The sequence below is a fragment of the Squalius cephalus genome (genome assembly GCF_949319135.1).
Source record: "Squalius cephalus genome assembly, chromosome: 13".
NCBI lineage: Eukaryota > Metazoa > Chordata > Actinopteri > Cypriniformes > Leuciscidae > Squalius > Squalius cephalus.
Window position 1 is genome coordinate 8,899,060 of NC_137134.1, and position 20,152 is coordinate 8,919,211.

The following is a 20,152-nucleotide window of genomic DNA, read 5'->3' on the forward strand; positions in this document are numbered from 1 at the left end:
TTATGCTGTTCCAACCCCGTAAGACTTGCGTTCATCTTCAGAACACAAATTAAGATATTTTTGATGAAATCTGAGAGCTGGCTCACTCCTTCAGAGGCTGCTAGGTAATTGCATCTGCCAGCCTAGAAAAGTTAGTAAAGACATTGTTAAAATAGTCCAAGTGACTACAGTGGCTCAACCTTAAGTTTGTCAAGCGACAAGAATACTTTTTGTGTGCAAAAACCCCCCAAAAAAAGAGTTTATTCAACTAGTCATTTTCTTCTGCGTGGGCCTCTGAGTGAGTTCATGAGAGCGCCAGGACGCGTGCCCGCGAACTGAGAAGATGACGCAGATGGGTCTCGATGTAGTGTTTAAAATGGTTCTAAAGTGTGCAGTTTCAAGAGTTTTTTCAAGAGTTTGTAGTTTTTAACACATTCTTGCTGATACTTTCAAGACTATTGAATTTTTTGCACTTTCAACAAAACCTCAATGTTCCAGCTATGCTAACCACAGCTAGATATCATGTCAAATCAGCAGAATCAGCAACAACAATGTAGATATATCACAGAAAACCAAATGAGTCCTCTTTATCGTTCATAACTGAGAATTAATTGAATACCTCAGCTGTAATAGGATGTTGATATGTTTGTATTTAAGCTCTTCATTTATTTAAAAGTATTATTTACACACAGTTCTTAGTTCTGGATTTACTTTCATTGTTCCTCACAGTCACCCTGAGGCTACTCTCTGAATCCTTCTTTTCTTTCTGTCTCTGTTAGGATGCTCAGGAATAATCGCATTCGTTGCATCCACAACAGCAGCTTCTCAGGCCTGCAGAACGTACGTCTGCTCTCACTCTACGACAACCAGCTCGCCACGATCATGCCTGGAGCCTTTGACACGCTGCCAAACCTCTCCACCCTGTAAAAGACGCTGCTTTTTATGAATGTATATCTGAGCTTGATATGTGCTTTATGTTAATCTCCATGATCTTTTTCCAGAAACCTGCTGGCGAACCCTTTTAATTGCGACTGTCGTCTGTCCTGGTTGGGAGAGTGGCTACGATCTCGTCAGATCGTGACGGGAAACCCTCGCTGCCAGAACCCAGCCTTTCTTAGAGAGATCCCACTGCAGGATGTGGCAAAGCCAGACTTCCTCTGTGACAAGGGTAAATTGGATCTAAGATTTTAAGGATCTAAGAGCATGGTCTAAAGCGCACGGCACAATCGCACTTAGCGTGTGTCTGAATCCACTTTTGCTAGTTTAACTACTGGAAAAATGGTCGGTGGTCCCGGCGCATGGTCTAAAAGGGTTGTCCCTATTCTCTTAATGAGTAATGGGTGTGTTTTGGGCGTAACGTGCAAAACAGCAATCAGAATCTCATCTCCCATTCCCTTTAAATGCCAGTTGCGGATTCGCTATTTACATGGTGGAATTTGCAAATGGAAAGACTGAACGCTTCTCTAGCGAGGAAACGGGTCTGCTCGTGCGCGAGGTTAAAGCGCAAGCAGACCATCTACGGGACAAGCCGGATTCCATCATATCTTTATGTAGACGATAATAGTCTTTTACATTGTAATCCTTTTATTTTTAATATTTGGCTAGTTTGTGTGCTGCTGTGTCCCTGTGTGTGTAATAAGCAAAGTGTACGCGTGTTGTGGACTCGCCTATAGACTCATATTACTAATGCGCTCTTTAAATAACAATAAAAATATTGCGGCATTGACTTTAGACCAGGTTTCAGTTGGTCAATGGATCAGTCTATTTCTGTTGCCTCAAAATAGCAACACGCCAACAATGTGCCAGAACACACCTCGTTTTCAGACCAGCACGCCCATGGGCGCAAATGCATTTGCTATTTAAACAACGTGGCGCAGGACGTGAAAATGATAACTGTGTCGGGCTGAAACTAGCAAAAAACACTTACGCCGGGTGTATGATAGGACCCTTTGTGTCTTTTATATTTGAGTTTATCATTGTCTCTTCATCATTTGGCAGGTTGAATGTTTGTTTTTTTTCATTTGAAAGTATTCAATTTAATATACCATGCTATCGTTTTATTTATGACTGTATTTCTGAATATATCTGTTCCACACACTCCTCCAGCGAGGACTGAAGACGACAGGAGCTGCGTCCCTAAGCCACAGTGCCCGGAGGAGTGCACTTGTCTGGAGTCGGTGGTGCGCTGCAGCAACAAACACTTGCTCGGTTTACCCCGTGGCGTCCCACACAATGTCACTGAACTGTGAGTCATGTTCGGGTGGGCGCAAGGGCTTATGCAAACGCTGTCGGGATTCCTGTCTGGCTGTGTTTGGACGCCTCATGAACTCTCTCTGTCTCCATAGATACCTGGATGGGAATCTGTTTGCTGCGGTTCCTAAAGAGCTCTCAGCGTTCAAACACCTGCAGCTGGTGTGAGTGTTGACCTCGGTTCACTCCTGCACTGCCATGCTCAGCCACTGGGGGCAGACTGTGTTTATGTTCATATTCAAGATCAAGATCAGATTCAGCTTCAATGCTATTGTGCAGTTAGTATTTAAGCAAATGATAAAGTTATGTAATTTAAATAAAATAATGGTGCATATATATATATATATATATATATATATATATATATATATATATGCACACACATGTATTGTGTGTGCAAGTGCATATATGTAAATTTAATATTGTTATAAAACTATTAGTTTTAAACATTATATTATATAATAATATATACATCATGAGTGATAATAACAATATTATTATTATTGTATAATACATTTGTTGAGATATATTCATTCTATAATAGGACTATTATTATTATATAATTTATCATATACTCTTACTGTATTATATAATATTATATACATTGATTTATTACTACTACTAACAATAATTATTGTTATCGTTGTGATATATAAAATTATATAATATTATATAATAATATATATATATAATATTGTATACATTAATAATATAATTTTACAATATATATACATTAATAACAATAACAGCAACAACAACTAAAATAATAATTGTATTATTGTGTTTCACTTGATGATAGTACAAATAATGACAAATTATAAAATTAATTCTAATTAAAATAATAATAATAAAATAATAGTGAGAAAATAGTATATTGTTGTATAAATAATAATAGAATATAAAAATATGATTGCACACTTTAATAATAGTAATTGCAATATTATGTTATATTATATACATAAATATTAATAATAATATTCTATTGTAGTTATTATTGTGTAATTTTTCACTTGATACGAATATAAGAAAAGGACTGAATAAATAATTAAACATTAATAATAAGAACAATAAATAACACTGGAAATTATTTTTTTATAATGTTTCACTTAATGACAGTACATGTAAAATATCTTTGTGCTTTATTTCAGTGACCTGAGCAACAATAAAATCAGTTCCTTGTCGAACTCGTCTTTCTCCAACATGAGTCAGCTGACCACACTGTGAGCCTGAAACACACACACACACACACACACACACTTTTCCACTGACTTTTCCACTGTTTCTATAATCATCTGGCTTGTGTTGTGGTGATTTACAGCATCTTGAGTTATAACGCCCTGCGCTGTATCCCTCCTCTTGTGTTTAAAGGACTGTCCTCTCTTCGACTGCTGTGAGTTCCTCTGGAAACACTTCTATTGTCTTACAGAAATTCATGTTTTTATGATTGTGAAAGCAGTGTGCTTTAACAGACATATAGATATAATCGTTTGACCTCCCCTCAACCCACACGTTTTCTCCTCGCTGTTGTCAATTTTTTTTGCAGATCTCTCCATGGCAACAATATATCTGAATTACACCAAGAAATCTTCAGAGATGCTGCATCTCTATCACACCTGTGAGTCACACCTGTTTTGTCTCTGTACAGATACTTCCACACATGCACATGCAAAGACGAGCGCTTCTCGTCCACACTTAAAGGTATATGGCAAAGTTTAATCATTTATTATGTGCATTTCTATTAATTTTTATATAATTTTCAGTTTTAGTTTTAGTAATCTTTAGTCATTTATTTCAGTTAGTTGCCAAGGCACTACTTATCATTTTTGTTGAAAAGTTTATATTTTCATCCAACATATTACGGCTGTCAAGTGATTCAAATTTTGTATCTAATTAATTACATGATATGCCGATTAATTTGTTTAATTAATTAATCGCAAATTTGGCTGATAAATTACCCCCAAAAGATCATTTAAAATCATTATTGTGTTAAATGAGAAAAGCGTCAAGTAGACTTTACAAAACGTAGCTTTAGAAAGAGATATTTTATTTGATTCAAAATAGAATTTATTACACATTCTTTTTCAGAAGCTGCATCTGAGTTGGTATTTAGATATATTAACAGACCGTTTATTGCAGCTGAAATTAATTTGAAATGAAATGACACTCTAAAAAATAAACTGAAACTGCCAGTTGGTGGCGGTAAATGTGTTAATGAGTAAGTCATTGAGTCTTTCATTAATTCGATTCGTTCAAAAGGCTTAAATTAATTTTTATTTAAGTTTTTCTTGTAATTTTTAGTAATTTATTTCAGTTTGTTGCCAATGCTTTTTTTCCTTTTACGTTGACGTTTTTATTTGATTTATTTTAGCTTTATTTCAGTTACCCAAAAATAATGTAATTTTTTTTATGTTTCCCACAAGTAATTATTTCAATTTTATTTGGAAATTCTAAGTGCTTTACATAAATGTAATAAAGTAAAAACTAAAATAAAAATAGACATTTTTTTTCTTCTTTTTATATAGCTCAAATAAATTTTTATTTCAGTTTTAGTAATTTTTAGTAATTCTTTTCAGTTAGTTGCCAATGTTTTTTTATCTAATATTTTTATTTTTATTATTTAATTTTTAATCTTTCCATAAGTAATTATCTTATTTTGAAATTTTAAGTGTTTACCTAAATTTAATAAATCAAAAAAAAAAAAGGAAAAAAAAAAAAAGAAAATGTATAAAAATACAATTTTAAGACATTTTAGACATAATTTAAAATGGACAATTGTTTTAATAAAAAATACAAATTTAAATAAAAATGTAAATAATTTTTAAATTAATAATAAGGAAAAGTAAGGAAAAGTTATACACTTCATTTGTTTTGCAGTTTACATCCATATGTGTTTTCTGCCATTAAATTTCTCAAGGGCCATTGGCGCAAACCCGCTGTACTGTGACTGTCGGCTGCGTTGGCTTTCTGATTGGGTGAAAAGCGGGTACAAGGAACCCGGCATCGCCCGTTGTTCCGGGCCGCGGGGTATGGAGGGAAAACTACTGCTCACAACACCAGGCAATACCTTCCAATGCACAGGTGGGTGAAAAACATCAGAGAAAGAAAGAACATTTCCCTTCAGGATGACGCTTGAGAGGTCTGATCTTCCTCAGGTCCCGTGGATCCGTCTGTGTCTGGGAAATGCAGCCCGTGTTCTTCAAACCCCTGCCAGAATCAAGGCCGGTGCCACGACGACCCCGTGCATCAGTACAAGTGCAGCTGTCCGCAGGGTTACAAGGTCCTGATCATACATTACTGAGAAGTGCTGCTAAAATATTCCAGGTTCAAAGCATTGACAATATACCTGATATACAATCAAACCTTCTAAATTCTAACATTTAGTTATATTTATTTTATTTCAGTTTTATTTAAATTTATGGGGGAAAAAAATTCCAAAAAGTTAGTAGTAAACTAGTATTTATATTTTATTTCAGCCTTATTTCAATGAATAACATTTTTTTTAACACTTTTAGTTAACAATAACTACACACATCCAATTTTGACCACATAAAGGCCTGTTCACACCGGGACGAATTTCGCGCGCGATATTCGCCGACGTTTAACGCCTCGTGACTAAACAAAGGGCGCCAATGTGAGTGTGCACACCGGCGCGAAAAACAGCACGCGTAAAAGCGTAATTTTTTAAAAAACGCCTCGGGTTCGTTTTTTTGGTTTGACGCGCCGCGTCAAAAACTATCCGACCAATGAGATTGGCGCTTTTGCTCACGTGTCTGGAGCTTCTGAAGTTACAGTAAAACACAACTTGGGGGCGCTCAAACACAAAACGGTCTTGCCGAGCACATATACGTAACGGCGAAGAAGATATACGCCAAGTAGCGTCAACACTGCCGGGAAGAAATAAGACGAGGAAGATGCAAGGCAAGATGAGTGTAGAGCTGCTGGTCTCGTTGGTGTCGGAACATAAAGAACTATATGACAAACGCGACAGCGACTACACAAATCTTGATAAAAGAGAACTGTTATGGAGTGGTTTCTGTTTTACATTAAGCGCCATCTAATGTCAGGGAATGAATTTGCATGTACACTCGGCTCATCGTCAGCGAAAATCACTTGGGTGTGAACACAAAAAACGCGCTGAAAAACGCTGGCGAATAACGCGTGCCGATATTCGTCCCGGTGTGTAGGGCCCTTAAATCCGGTTAACCCACTCACAGGAATACTGAAACACATATCCAGAAGTTCATCCGCCATAGACTTCTCAAATCAATTAAATATCTAAAACAGCACACATTTCTATAGAATATAAGCACCAAAAATGCCCCATATGAATGTTGTGCCCTATAGACTTCCATTGAAAGTATATTATTGCAAGTAGGAATTATTTTCTGCAGTAACTTACAACATGCCACAGATTTTATATGTGTTTTATTGCACTGGATGATAAAGAGTATTAAAAAGAACATTCCTTGAAAAGTCTGTCTGCTGCATGTTGGTATTTATAGGGTAAAAACTGTGAGGTCTCTGTCAGCGCTTGTGAATGCAATCCATGTGTAAATGGAGGCACCTGTTATAGCGAAGAGGCTAGAAAAGGCTTCAGGTGAGAACACACACCTTGTTATTCTGTTGATGATTAAAACAAGAAACATGAAGTTGACTTTTGCACGTCTGTCTAGTTGCATGTGTCCTCTGGGATACGACGGTCAATTCTGTGAGGTGGATGTTGACGATTGTGTGGATAACAAGTGTGAAAATGGCACCATCTGTGTGGACGGAGTGGGAAACTACACCTGCGTCTGTCCGCACCCCTTCTCAGGTACATACTGATATTGATTTATACTGACCCAGTGATTCATATGGACAGATTGTCCTTGTAGATAGAATGTGATTGGATTGGTAAAGAAAGTGTGAATGTGCATTACAGGGCCAAAGTGTGAAGAGTATGAGGAAGATCTGTGTTATCCTGGCCAGAATCCTTGTCATCACGGCTCTACTTGTATACCGACCGTCACAGGACCGAAGTAAGTGCTAGTTGTGCTGCTGCGTTTAGCTTATTGTTATTATTAGCTTATTGTTGTGTGCAATATTACATGTTATCACCTTGGGTTGCAACCCAAAAATGGTTGCATCCCAATTCTGGGTTGCGACCCAATTCTGATGTGGTTGCAGACAGCTGGGAAAAACAAATAATAAAAATGCATATTATAAAAATAATTATAAAAACCATATATAAATTAATAGTATATATAATAAAAAAACCATGCACTTCTGGGTCTGTATTATTTTTTGCTCACCAAGGCTGCATAAAAATAGTAACATTGCGAAATAATTGTACAATTTAAAATAACTGTTTCTGTTGTGAATATATTGTGAAATGTCATTTATTCCTGTGATGGTAAAGCTGAGTTTTCAGCATCATCACTCCATTCTTCAGTGTCACATGATTATTCAGAAATCATTCTGATACGCTGATTTGCTGATTATTATCAATGTTGAAAACAGTTGTGCTGCTACACATTTTTGTGGAAACTGTGATTTCTTTATTTTTTTCAGGATTCTTTGATGAATAGAATGTTTAACCCTTAAATGCATGGATGTTTTACCAATCATTATTACATATTCAGGTCTTTAGCGACCCGGGTCTATATCTTACAAGGATGGATCTCTACCTGTCGCGATAATATAAAACTCTCCTGAAATTAGAGGAACAATTGGAGCTTGGAAGGGTTCAGTTTGAGCAGATGTTTTATACCAGCATCACTGTCCTCGTCAGAGCTCATTTCCCCAGTACATTCAGCATCTGGCTCATATTCACGATCTCAAACATATTCTCAAAACTATCATTTTCAACATCTTCAAAATCAGTATTTTGATTCACCATCAAGTGACAGTGACACAAATTTTTTATTGCGTTCAGGACTTGCTCTGCAGTAAATCGCTGAGCCATTTTAAGTTTTGCTGGTGATACTTCTTTTTCTTTTGTTTTCTGCCTGCAGTAACTATGAGTGAAATGTCGCTTCCCTATCAATCAGTCACGTTCAATGTTACGTCAGACATGAACTGACGAATTGGGATCTTGCCTGAGAACCCAGTCACCTTGGAGTTTAACAAAACGAGCCAATAGACACTGGAGAGAGATTTGCATCGTGAAGCGCGGTACACTCGCTCAGTTGAGCTTTCGCTTCGGAGCCAAGTGTTTCGTCGTTTCTGCTCTGCAATCATTGGTACGAGTGATCTATAAACCCGGAAGAAGCTCTCCAGAGAGTGTTGGTGTGACGGCGCATCAGGTGTCCACAAAGTGCTGCCGCCTGGCAGGGTAATCCATGTCTCCCATCCAAGGCCTGTAAGTTTGCGTCTCTGCTTACGGGCAAGGCTTACAGAGCTGCTCGACAGGCTGCCTCTGCCTTGCACACCATTGCCCTCCTGTAAGTCTATTGGGCCAAGGCACTCAAAGAGCTGCACGAGGGCAGTTCTGACCCTGGCTTGATGCAAGAACTGCGCACAGCCATGGACCTCACCCTATGTGGGATGAAAGTCACTGCGCGGTCCCTTGGGCAGACGATGTCCACTCTTCTGGTCCAGGAACACCATCTCTGGCTGAACCTGGCAGACCGACAAATATCGTTTTCTCTACTCCCCTATCTCCTAGACCGGCCTCTTCAGCGACGTAGTCAAGAACTTTGTCCAGCAGTTCATCCTGGGCCATTCATCCTGGCCCACTTTTGGGAGCAGCTGTGTGAACACAGGAACTTGGTGCTAAGGCACCTCAGCCATCTTGGGCTTCGGGTCAACTGGGAAAAGAGCAAACTCTCCCCCTTGCAGAGGATATTTTTTCTCGGTGTGGAGTTGGATTCAGTCAACATGACTGCACGTCGCACAAACGAATGTGCTCAGTTGGTGCTGAACTGCCTGAATTCGTTCAGAGGCAGGAAAGCTTTTTTACTGAAAGCCACAGTCATTCATATCCCGGACGAGCTCAATCGTGCAGCCGACGAGCTTTCACAACAGCCCACACTCCCAGGAGAATGGAGCTTTCACAACTCCCACACTCCCTCCACCCCCAGATGGTCCAGCTGATTTGGGAGACCTGTTTGCCTCTCCGGACACGTCTCACTGTCAGTTGTTCTACTCCCTGACTGAGGGGACCCTTGGCACGAATGCACTGGCACACAGTTGGCCCCCCAGTAAGCCTTCTTGCACAGACTCTGTGCAAGGTTAGGGAGGGCAAGTAGCAGGCCTTTTTATGGTGCGTTCACACCGGACGCGAATAGCGCGTCAGGCGCGAGTGATTTCAATGTTAAGTCAATGCAAAGACGCGTTATGCGCGTAAAAAATTCCTGCGGCGCGAATGAGGCGTTTAGCGCGGTGCGGTAGACGCGAATTCGCCTCATTCGCGCGTCAAGTTCACGCGAATGACGCGAATTGAGCGTCTGGCGCGTTAAGCGCGTTACGCGCGAATTATTTCATTAGTGCTCTTTGTGCATTCACGCGTTTGACGCGAATTCGCGTCTGCCGCCCGAGGTAAAAAATCTGAACTTCTGCGTCAATTTGCGCCGCGTTAACCAATCAGGAGCCTGCTTGCATGCTGCTGTCACGTGGTGAAGTGAGAGTTTATAATGTTATTTTATGTTTGGCCTCAATACATTATTTTGTAATATGACTAAAATGCACAATAAAGCAAATAAAAACATAAAACTCGATTTCAATATATGAGATACTCATTTTGTATTGAATGCTATTTATTCCATATCTATTCTAGTTTATATGAAACATTATTAATCTAATGTAAAGACAACAAACACAATTTAGTGTATAAAAACAAAACAAAAATCACAGGACAGGTTTCACTTTTGAAGGCTGGCTCCATTTATTATCAAAACAAAAATAAATCACAGATTAGGTGCGGGCGAGGGTGAACCTCGCGCCGGGCTGTACAGCGCGGGCTCGTCAGGCAGCGACCACTCGAGGCCGAGGCTTATACGGCCTACGCTGTCCTCGTCAGCGTCCTCACCGTTAGGTCCACCAAACCTACCTCCGGGAGCAAATTGTGAAACTCCTGAAACCCTCCGGAGGGTACAGCCACGATGTCCCCTACGCTGCTGTTTCTGCTCTCCAGAGCATATACGAGCGGTGATTCTCTCGATTAATGCTAATGCTAATGCTCGATAAACATCTAAAAAAAAGATGGCCGCCAACAGGTTTCGAAACTTTCTCCTCTGACGTGTGTAAATTTCGCTTCAAACTTTTGATTTTACGCGCGTCAATTTCGCTCTTGACGCGCAAATGCACACAAAGTGGTCAAGTGTATAAATAGACGCTCTATTCGCGTCCGGTGTGAACGCACAGTTAGTTGCGCCCTACTGGCCCAACCGTACCTGGTTCCTAGAACTGATGCTCCTCAAGACAGCCCTCCCTGGTGAATTCCTCTGAGGAAGGACCTCCTTTCTCAGAGATGGGACACCTTATGGCACCTGGCACCTGACCTCTGGATCTTCCACGTGTGGTCTCTGGATGGGACGCGGAGAATTTAGGTGACCTACCCCCAGCGGTGGTAGACACTATCACTTCAACGAGAGCACCCTCTACAAGGTGCTCTTACGCTCTGAAGTGGAACCTGTTCATTGAGTGGTGGTATTCTCACCGAGAAGACCCCAGAAGTGCCCAATCAGATCAGTGCTTTCCTTCCTGCAAGAAGGGTTGGAGCGAAGACTCTCTCCCTCCACCCTCAAAGTGTATGTTGTGCAAGTCTGTGGGAAAGCACGACCTGATCAGCAGGTTCCTGAGGGGTGCGAGGAGGCTGAATCCTCCCCGTCCCCACCTTGTACCCTCTTGTGACCTCTCCTTGACCTTGTTATCCTTGTGCGGAGCGCCATTCGAGTCGCTGCAGTCATTAGAGCTTCAGATCATGTCTCTCAAGACAGCGCTTCTGACTGTGCTTTCTTCTGTCAAAGAGGGAAGTGGATTTGCAGGTATTTTCAGTCGACAAATCGTGCTTGGAATTCAGGCCAGCTAACTCTCACGTGATCCTGAGATCCCTGCCCGGATATGTGCTCAAGGTTCCCACCAGCCCTTTCAGGGATCAGGTGGTGAGCCTGCAAGTGCAGCCCTGGCTCTGCTCTGTCCCATCCTCGCTGTGAGCTTGTATGTGGACCTCACGCAGAGCTTCAGTACCTCAGACCAGCTCTTTGTCTGTTACGCAGACCAGCAGAAGGGAAAGGCTGTCTCCAAGCAGAGGTTAACCCACTGGTTAGTGGATGCCATAGTCTTGGCGAATCAGGACCACCCATGCCCCCATTGGGGTGAGAGCTCACTCCATTTGGAGCGTTGCCTCCTCCTGGGCTATGGCTTTGGCACCTCCCTGGGCGACACCTAACAAGTTTGCAAGGTTTTACAATCTCTATGTAGAGCCTATGTCCTCTCGTGTACCTGCTACAAGTACACTTGCAGCGCAACTTCCCTCTTAGGATTGGATAGGCATGCTATCTGCTCCACAGGTGAGTTTCCCACCTGGCGAACCCTGCTTGGAGTTCCTCCCCTACGGGCAATCCCACATGTGTATTCTTCCACGGTACGGCTTCCCTATTGGCGAGTCCATGTCTTTCCCTCGGCAGAGCCCGCCCTGCCGTCTCTGCCGGTATTGACTTCACCCTAGCTAGGCTAGATCTACCACAGATAACTTCCATATATAGCACTGCCCTAATGGTCAGAACATTTTTGTAATTCCCACATGTTACCTCCTTACGGGCAGGGTGTGGTCTCCGTAGCGAATCTTTCCATTTGGAGTAGGCACGCTTTCCCAGTGTTATCCAAATGGTCTCATTGAAGGAACGGCAGTGATTGATATCTCTCTGCGTTAAAGCCCTATCCTTTCTCTGCCCCAACAGGTGCGGGGAGATTAGGAAGCTTAAGCAGGACACTGGAAGGGACAGCAATTGTGGCGTTTCGTTAGGAATCTAAATTCGTCAGTTCACGTCTGACGTAACGTCTAACGTGACTGACTGATAGGAAACATCTATGTTACTAATGTAACCCCCATTCCCTGAAGGACGTTACTTCCCATCGCCACAATTTATGTGCCACCGCTGAATGGCCGAGACACACCATCTCGGCTCCTCAGCGCAAAACTTAACTGAGCGAGCGCACTGCGCTTCCCTTCGCTGGGCGGGGTTCGCAATGCAAATCTCGCTTGCCAATGTCCATTAGCTTGTTTTGTTACACTCAAAGGTGATTGGGCTCTAATGTGAGATCCCTATTCATCAGTTTAGATCGTCTCTGTTCACTCCTTCAGGGAACGGGTTACATTAGTAACCTAGACATTCATCATTGTGTATCACGCATTGCCACCTTATGGAATAAAGATGAATTTAGTCATCAAAGATTAAATTATTGTTGTGCAGAAAAAATATACTTGCACTGTTACACGCCTCGGGTCGTCAGTGACCCTGTACGATTTTTTTTTTACAAAAATTAATTGGAAAACCAGCATTCTTTAATATTTTTTTCTTGTTAAATTGTTTATAATGAATTGATTGAGGAATACTAAGAAGGTTGATGTCTAACTTGAGGAGGAGGGTAGTGAATGACGTCCTGGGTCACTAAAGCCCTGAGTTATGCATTTAAGGGTTAAAAGAACAACATTTATTTGAAATGGAAATCTTTTGTAACATGATTAATGTTTTTACTGTTAGTTTTGATAAATTTAATGCATCCTTGATGAATAAAAATATTAGTTTTTTTATAAAAAAAAAACAACTTACTGACCCCAAGCTTTTGAATGGTAGTGTATGAATACAATCATATAATCAAGTATTTAGGAGAGCAAACTAAATAGCTTTTTATCAACTTTTTAAAGTGAGGAGAAAATTATTTTGATGGAAAAAAAAAGCCTGAATATGAAAAAAAAAAAAAACCTTTCTTTCACCCAATGAATTTTAATTTTCCTCCTCCATTTGAATAGCTCCATAGGAATGTGTAATTTCTATTCAAAATCCTGTTTAGCAAATATTTACTGTTGGTGTGAATAGTCCTTTCAGCTGAAAAGCATCATTTTAAGGTCATTCAAATAATGAAATAAATGGCATTTATGACCTTTAATGAAAACAGTGTGTGTTTTGTGTGTTTAGATGCATTTGTCCGCCTGGTTTTGTGGGTGATGACTGCAGTATAGATTTTAATGAATGCGAGGGGCATTACTGCCAGAACGGCGCACGGTGTGTGGATCATGTGGCGGGATATACATGCGTCTGCCCACAAGGTTACAGGTGAGTCAACACCTGATATACTGTGTAATGATGGAAATTATCTTATATAACCAGTTTAATTTTATTGCCCTGGTTACGTCATATGAAAGACTAATACAAAATATATAATATAAAAACGTTAATAGATAACAATGTTTTATATTTTTATATAAAATATGTAAATATAAATATAATATTATGTTATAATATAATTTTTTTTCTATGTATAATATATATATTTTTCTATTTCATATAAAAATATTCAATAGGCGTTTTATAAAATAATATAAAAAAGTTATAATATAAAATAATACTACAAATTTTATCCACATTACTGGAGGATTCTATATTGATTTTATATATATATATATATATATATATATATATATATATATATATATATATATATATATATATATATATATATATATATATATATATATATATATGTATGTATATATATATGAGGGCAGCATAAAACATCATGGTGGTGTAACTGTCCTGATATCATAATAAAGAACAAAATTCTTGAAGAAAACCTTAAATAGTTTGTTATAATCTTTTAATATTATTTCTAATTTGTTTTAACAAATTATTTTAACGATATTTTAACAAATTATTTTAACAATATTAAAATATATATATATATATAATTTTTATTTATTTTTTTGTCTACAAAATCAAAGTCATGTAGTATGACCAACATTCAGGAACATGCAGGGAATAAAAATTAAATATCTGATAATTTGACGTTTTATGACAAATAAGTTGAATTCATGTTGTATAATTGCAATAACAGCTTCACAGACTGATTCAACAAACAATACAATAAATACAAACATTTGATCAAATTCAACTGAAAAAAGACTGAGAATGATGAATATATAACTCTATTGTATACAAGATTTTTCAAATGTACTTGTGATAAAAATTGGGTCAATCTTACAAAACAAGTCCTTCAAAGTCTGTCCTGATTAAAAACTGGGAAGACCAAAAACATGATATATTAACAAGATAGTGCTTTTCATGCTAAACATCTTCCAAAAATGGCAAAATACACCCATGCATTTGGTCCATTACATTGAAAAATATATACAAAAACTTTTCCAACATAAATGATTACATTTTAATACGTGTATTCAGAAAAATGTGTTATTGTTTTTTACTCAACGGTTGCACCATATGAGTATTTAAATTAAACCTGGTCTCAAAATGCTATAAACGTTTTCAAAACTGTATGAAACCAGTATGAACATAAAGTGAATTTCTAAGAACTTGCAAACTCTTGTTTTGAGAGATTTTCCCCTTTCTTCATCATGTCAGTGGAGCTGTGATTTCTGTGCTGTGTGTTCTCTGGGGTCACACTGAGTGTTTGGTTGCAGTGGTCGGTTATGCGAGGCGTCTCTCTCTCCCCCCTCCGGCTGTGAGTTGTTGCTCTGTGAGAACGGCGCCCCCTGTGTGGAGAGTGACGGTACTGCAGTGTGTCAGTGTCTCTCTGGGTTCGGGGGCCCGAGCTGCGAGAAGCTCCTCAGCGTTAACTTCATCGACAGAGATTCGTACCTTCTGCTCAGCGACGTCAAAAACTGGCCTCAGACCAACATCACTCTACAGGTACAGCTAACCGTTCATTACATAACAGAGATCATTGTGAAAATAAATGAATGTGCTATTCTTGTGGCAGGAATTAATGACTAAATTAATATCTCAGACCACCTTTCTTGCCCTGCATCTTAAACTTTGCTGTTGTCATGACAGCAGCATCTACTCTGTTGGCTGTGCATGAATTAAAAATTCTTGTTGTCATACTGTGTAAATGACATGACATGTCTATAAAGAAACAAATATATATATATAAATATATGCAAATAAATGTATATTTAATAATATATGTAAATAAATAAATAAATATAGCAAAAATATGCAAACGAATGAATAAATATGGCAAATAAATATGTAAATAAATAAATATTGCTAATATATGCAATAAATAAACATGTAAATAAATAAATAAATATTTAAAATAGATGCAAATAAATAAATATGCAAATCAATATGTAAATGAATAAACATTGCAAATACATAAACAACATGTAAATAAATAAATATTTCAAATAGATTCAATTAATAAATAATGTAAATAGAAAATCATATTAGAATGATTTCTGAAGGATCATGTGACACTGAAGATTGCAGTAATGATGCTGAAAATACAGCTTTGATCACAGGAAAAAATTACACTTTACTAAATATTCACATAGACATTTTAATTGTAATAATATTTCACAATATTATTGTTTTTACTGCATTTCAAATAAATGCAGTCTGTTAAAAACATATGAAACTGTAAGCTTTTAAATAGTAGTGTACTTAGAATATTTGAAACAAAAATGGTGCATTTGGTGTCAAACGTTGGTGTTTATTGCGCCGACACTCATAAAACTCTCTCTCTCTCTCAGGTCTCCACAGCTGAGGACAACGGCATTCTTCTCTACAACGGCGTCAATGATCACATCGCTGTACAGTTACATGAGGGACATGTCAAAGTCACCTATGATGCTGGAAGTCAGTCGGGCAGCACCATTTACAGGTGCAATAAAGACCAAGCTCATGTTTTAGTATAAAAACATCTCTGTTGTAACTCACTGCCTCATTGACCTGTTTCCACAGCTCTGAAATAGTGAATGACGGACAGTTTCATACCGTTGAATTGGTCACTTATGACCAGATGGTCAACCTTTCAGTTGATGGAGGGCTTCCTACTACTCTGGACAGCTTGGGACACGTCCAACCCCTCACCAGAGATGCCCCACTATACGTAGGAGGTAAGATCTTCACCCATACCTATGCATGCTGGTCATATTCCCCTCTATCATCTCTAAATGCATGTTTTTTTCCCATCAGGTATGCCTGAAAACGCGCAGTCGCTGTCTTTTAACCAGTGGCCGCCTCTCAACGGATCCAGTTTTCAAGGCTGCATTCGTAACCTGTACATTAACAACGAGCTGCAGGACTTCACACACACCCAGATGAAGCCCGGAGTGGTGCCGGGGTGCGCGGCCTGTCAGGATCTGCGCTGCGGGAACGGCGTGTGTGAGCCGGACTCTAGCGTCGGGCCCGTGTGCCACTGTCAGCCGGGATGGGGCGGCCCGCACTGCGATCAGCCCCTGCTGGCGGCCGCCACCAACCCCTGCCAGAAGAACAAGTCAGTACTCGTGCCTTCATGTGCACGTCTCACATTAATCATGTTATACAATCATTTTTAATTAGCGGTCAAGGTAATTTAATGTGAAAGCCTAACATAAAATATATTCTCATTAAACAGAGGAAATCATGTTATACAATAATTTCAAATTAGCAGTCAAGGTTAAAGCCTAAATTATATATTCGCCTAATATTATATATTCAATTAAAATTATATATTATTAGCCTAGAAATATATTCTTTAAATATGCTAATATAATATAATATAAAAAGTGCTGGGCAACGATTAATTGCATCCAAAATAAAAGTTTGTGTTTACATAATATATATGCCTTTACTGTGTATAATTATTGTGTATATATAAATACACACACATGCATGTACGTATATATTGTGTGTATATGTATGTATATGTATATATATATATATACACATATATAATTTGTATTATATATAAATATTTTATATAGAAACTTTTATTTTGGATGCGATTAATTGTTGCTCAGCACTAAATATAATAATATAATATAATATAATATAATATAATATAATATAATATAATATAATATAATATAATATATTTAAAGTGATAATATATAATATCAAACATGTTTAATGAAAATTTAGGTACAAATATTTTATAGATAAAATAAAAATGTTATATATTTTATATAAAATATGTAAATCTATATTTTTTATTTTAAATATTATGCTTTTCCATTGAATTTGTATGTCTGGGGGGTGTTTTGAGGTTGTTGGAGCACTGAAATCATATGTACAGGGGTAAAAATCAACAAATCAACCCCAATTCTGCGGGAAAACCACCGACTTAGCAACACTCTCGAAAGCCTCCATTTTCAGTCCACACTACAACGCGATAAATGCGTCTTCAAATAGAACACGTCCGTCTGCAAGATGTCTGTTGAAGATCACTTCATCTGGAAAGCATCTGCTGTTTACTAACATCTGATAGACGTCAGTTTTGCATACATTCTAAATCATAAACATCTAAAAGACATTTTCTAAACGTCTATTTGACATCTGACAGGACACGTCCTATAGACGTATTGCAGATGAGCAAACACTCTAAAAAAAAAAACGTCTTCCAGATGTAAACACGTGCATCAAATAGATATCTATATAGCTATCCACTTCGGAGAGCGTTTTCAAAAAGCTTAGTTTTCATTGACCAAAGCGCTGTGGATGGACGGCCAAAATGGAGAGAAAAAGATGCGTTTTCAAACTGTTTGAGCTACAGAAATGTAAACAAATACCTTTGGTAAAATAATCCATTAATATGACATTAATCACCGTAGTACCACTTTCCCTCGTATGCAGTGTGTAACCTAACTCCCTCTCTCCCCTCCTGTTAGGTGTGTTCACGGCACCTGTGTCCCGGTGGACCTGCAGTCGTATCGCTGCGAGTGTGTGGACGGTTTCCTCGGCCCGCTGTGCAGTCAACAGCACGCTTGTGCCGCGCTCTCATGCCAGCACGGCTTCTGCGAGGTGTCACAGGCGGGACAGGCGCAGTGCGTTTGCGACAGCGGTTACAGCGGCCAGTTGTGTGACATGGGTAAATTACGCTGCTCATTTACGCAACAAACCATTATCATAATCAGTGTTGGGGAAAGTTACTTTGAAAAGTAACTAATTGCGTTTAGTTACTTTTTTAGAAAAGTAATTTTTTGCGTTACTACTTTTCACCTGGGCTGGGCTTGTTTTTTTATAACAAAAAAGTTATATTTTGATGCAAATGTAAAGACCCTTTCACACAAAAAGTCCAATAATAAGCTTCAGGCTGAAGGAAATGCAAATTCACGCGTGTACAGTAGAGGGCGCAACTCAAGTGCTGCAGTTCTGGATAACAGAAGAATAGGATGCAGGAGAAGAAAGTTTAACATTTAGTTTGCCAATAAAAACAAAAAAAATCAAGAAAAAGTCAAAAAATCAAAAGCGTCATTTTTGCTTATGGTTTTACTGAATCATCGAAGGTTAGAAGCAAGTACATTGGTCAATAAAGTGAGATTAAATGCATAAAAATGTATGTTTCATTTAACATAATATCGTTATTAGAGGTTTGCATAGTATTCTGATTATGCATTTCACTGATTTTATTCATTTTGAGGAATATTGAATCTTTTTTTTCGTGCAAGTGAGATGAGTAAATGCTCACATTTAGTCTAGAACTACAATACCCATCATGTTTACACACAACGCCTCGGCACTTCGATTTGTGGACAGGAGAGCTGTCAGTCAATAAATGGGAAAACAAAGTAACTCGGGTTACTTATTTGAAAAAGTAACTCAGAAATGTTGTTGTAAATTTTAAAAGTAATGCGTTACTTCACTAGTTACTTGAAAAAGTAATCTGATTACGTAACTCAAGTTACTTGTAATGATGAGTTACCCCCAACACTGATAATGACATTATTTGAATATACCCTTTGCTTCCAGTGGCTCCTTGCCAAGGCGAGTCCGTGCGGGACTTCCATCGGGTTCAGCGCGGCGGGGTCCAGTGCCGGAGCACGCAGCCGCTGTCCTGGGTGGAGTGTGGCGGCGGGTGCGGGTCGGATACGGGCTTCTGCTGTAGCGAATCCAGGGTACGACGCAGACGCTACAGCTTCCAGTGCGACGATGGCAGTTCCTTCTCACAGGATGTGGAAAAGACAGTCGAATGCAGCTGTGGAAAGTGTGTGTAATCATTAAAGATTAGAGACAGACGGAAGACGTTGGGGGGGAAAAATAGCGTTCATTTGTCTCTGTGTACCATGGAGCATAACATCTGTTTAAGAAAATATAACTCTTGCATGTGAATGATGAATTATGGGTATTTTCTTCTGAGTTGTGCTGTCAGAATTATTGAAAGTAAAAATCTAACACTTGGATTAAGAATACAGTTTAACAAACAGCATGTTATACAGGATTTATAGTATTTAATATAATTGTAAAATATTTGTTTAACATTCATTTTGATTGTAATATATACGGTTTTTAATTTCCATATAGTATTTTTGTATGTTGAACACCAACATTGGTGATGTACAATTTTTTACCTTTTAGTCTGTTTTTCTACCCACAATTGTTTGATAACGTAGTTGAGGCTGCTTTTTCTTTTCATTTAATGCAGTGTTTTTGTGTGCAAGTTTTTCTATTTATTTCATTAAAGAGTTTTGAACCTCTTTAAAACACACTGTCAAGTAAAACCAAGCCTTTTTGTTTCTTAGGACTGTTGGAAGTGATTTCATCACTCAATATTAGGCATGAATTTTTATTTAGAGTGTTTCATTCAAAAATGTTAATATTAGGAATAATGCACTGGGTTATGTTTTAAATAATTGGCTAGTTTATATGTCTATTATATATGTCTAGTCTACAACATCATCATCACAAAGGCAGAACCTGAGTTGTGGTGTGATGGCATACTAGCCTACTGTAAATGGCCACAACTAATACACTAATAAAACGGTAATTTATAGAATATGGTT

The 20,152-nt window shown here is 38.4% G+C and overlaps 1 protein-coding gene across 2 annotated transcripts in view; it reads left to right on the forward strand.

The window, feature by feature from the left end:
* slit1b (slit homolog 1b) overlaps positions 1-19,866 on the forward strand; it is a 52,481-nt gene extending 32,615 nt beyond the window's left edge. The window contains exons 19-37 of one of the 2 annotated variants that reach the window (XM_079889814.1): positions 759-902; positions 981-1,147; positions 2,086-2,224; positions 2,325-2,393; positions 3,378-3,449; positions 3,548-3,619; positions 3,773-3,844; positions 5,144-5,307; positions 5,382-5,506; positions 6,732-6,826; positions 6,903-7,042; positions 7,151-7,247; positions 13,350-13,487; positions 14,849-15,077; positions 15,923-16,053; positions 16,134-16,288; positions 16,368-16,668; positions 18,041-18,240; positions 19,122-19,866. In XM_079889814.1, coding sequence (XP_079745940.1) covers positions 759-902; positions 981-1,147; positions 2,086-2,224; positions 2,325-2,393; positions 3,378-3,449; positions 3,548-3,619; positions 3,773-3,844; positions 5,144-5,307; positions 5,382-5,506; positions 6,732-6,826; positions 6,903-7,042; positions 7,151-7,247; positions 13,350-13,487; positions 14,849-15,077; positions 15,923-16,053; positions 16,134-16,288; positions 16,368-16,668; positions 18,041-18,240; positions 19,122-19,366 — 2,755 coding nt within the window. In that variant the 3' untranslated portion in view covers positions 19,367-19,866. The remainder of the gene's footprint in view (positions 1-758; positions 903-980; positions 1,148-2,085; positions 2,225-2,324; positions 2,394-3,377; positions 3,450-3,547; positions 3,620-3,772; positions 3,845-5,143; positions 5,308-5,381; positions 5,507-6,731; positions 6,827-6,902; positions 7,043-7,150; positions 7,248-13,349; positions 13,488-14,848; positions 15,078-15,922; positions 16,054-16,133; positions 16,289-16,367; positions 16,669-18,040; positions 18,241-19,121) is intronic. The other variant, XM_079889815.1, reaches the window with a different exon arrangement.
* Positions 19,867-20,152: the final 286 nt, after the last annotated feature.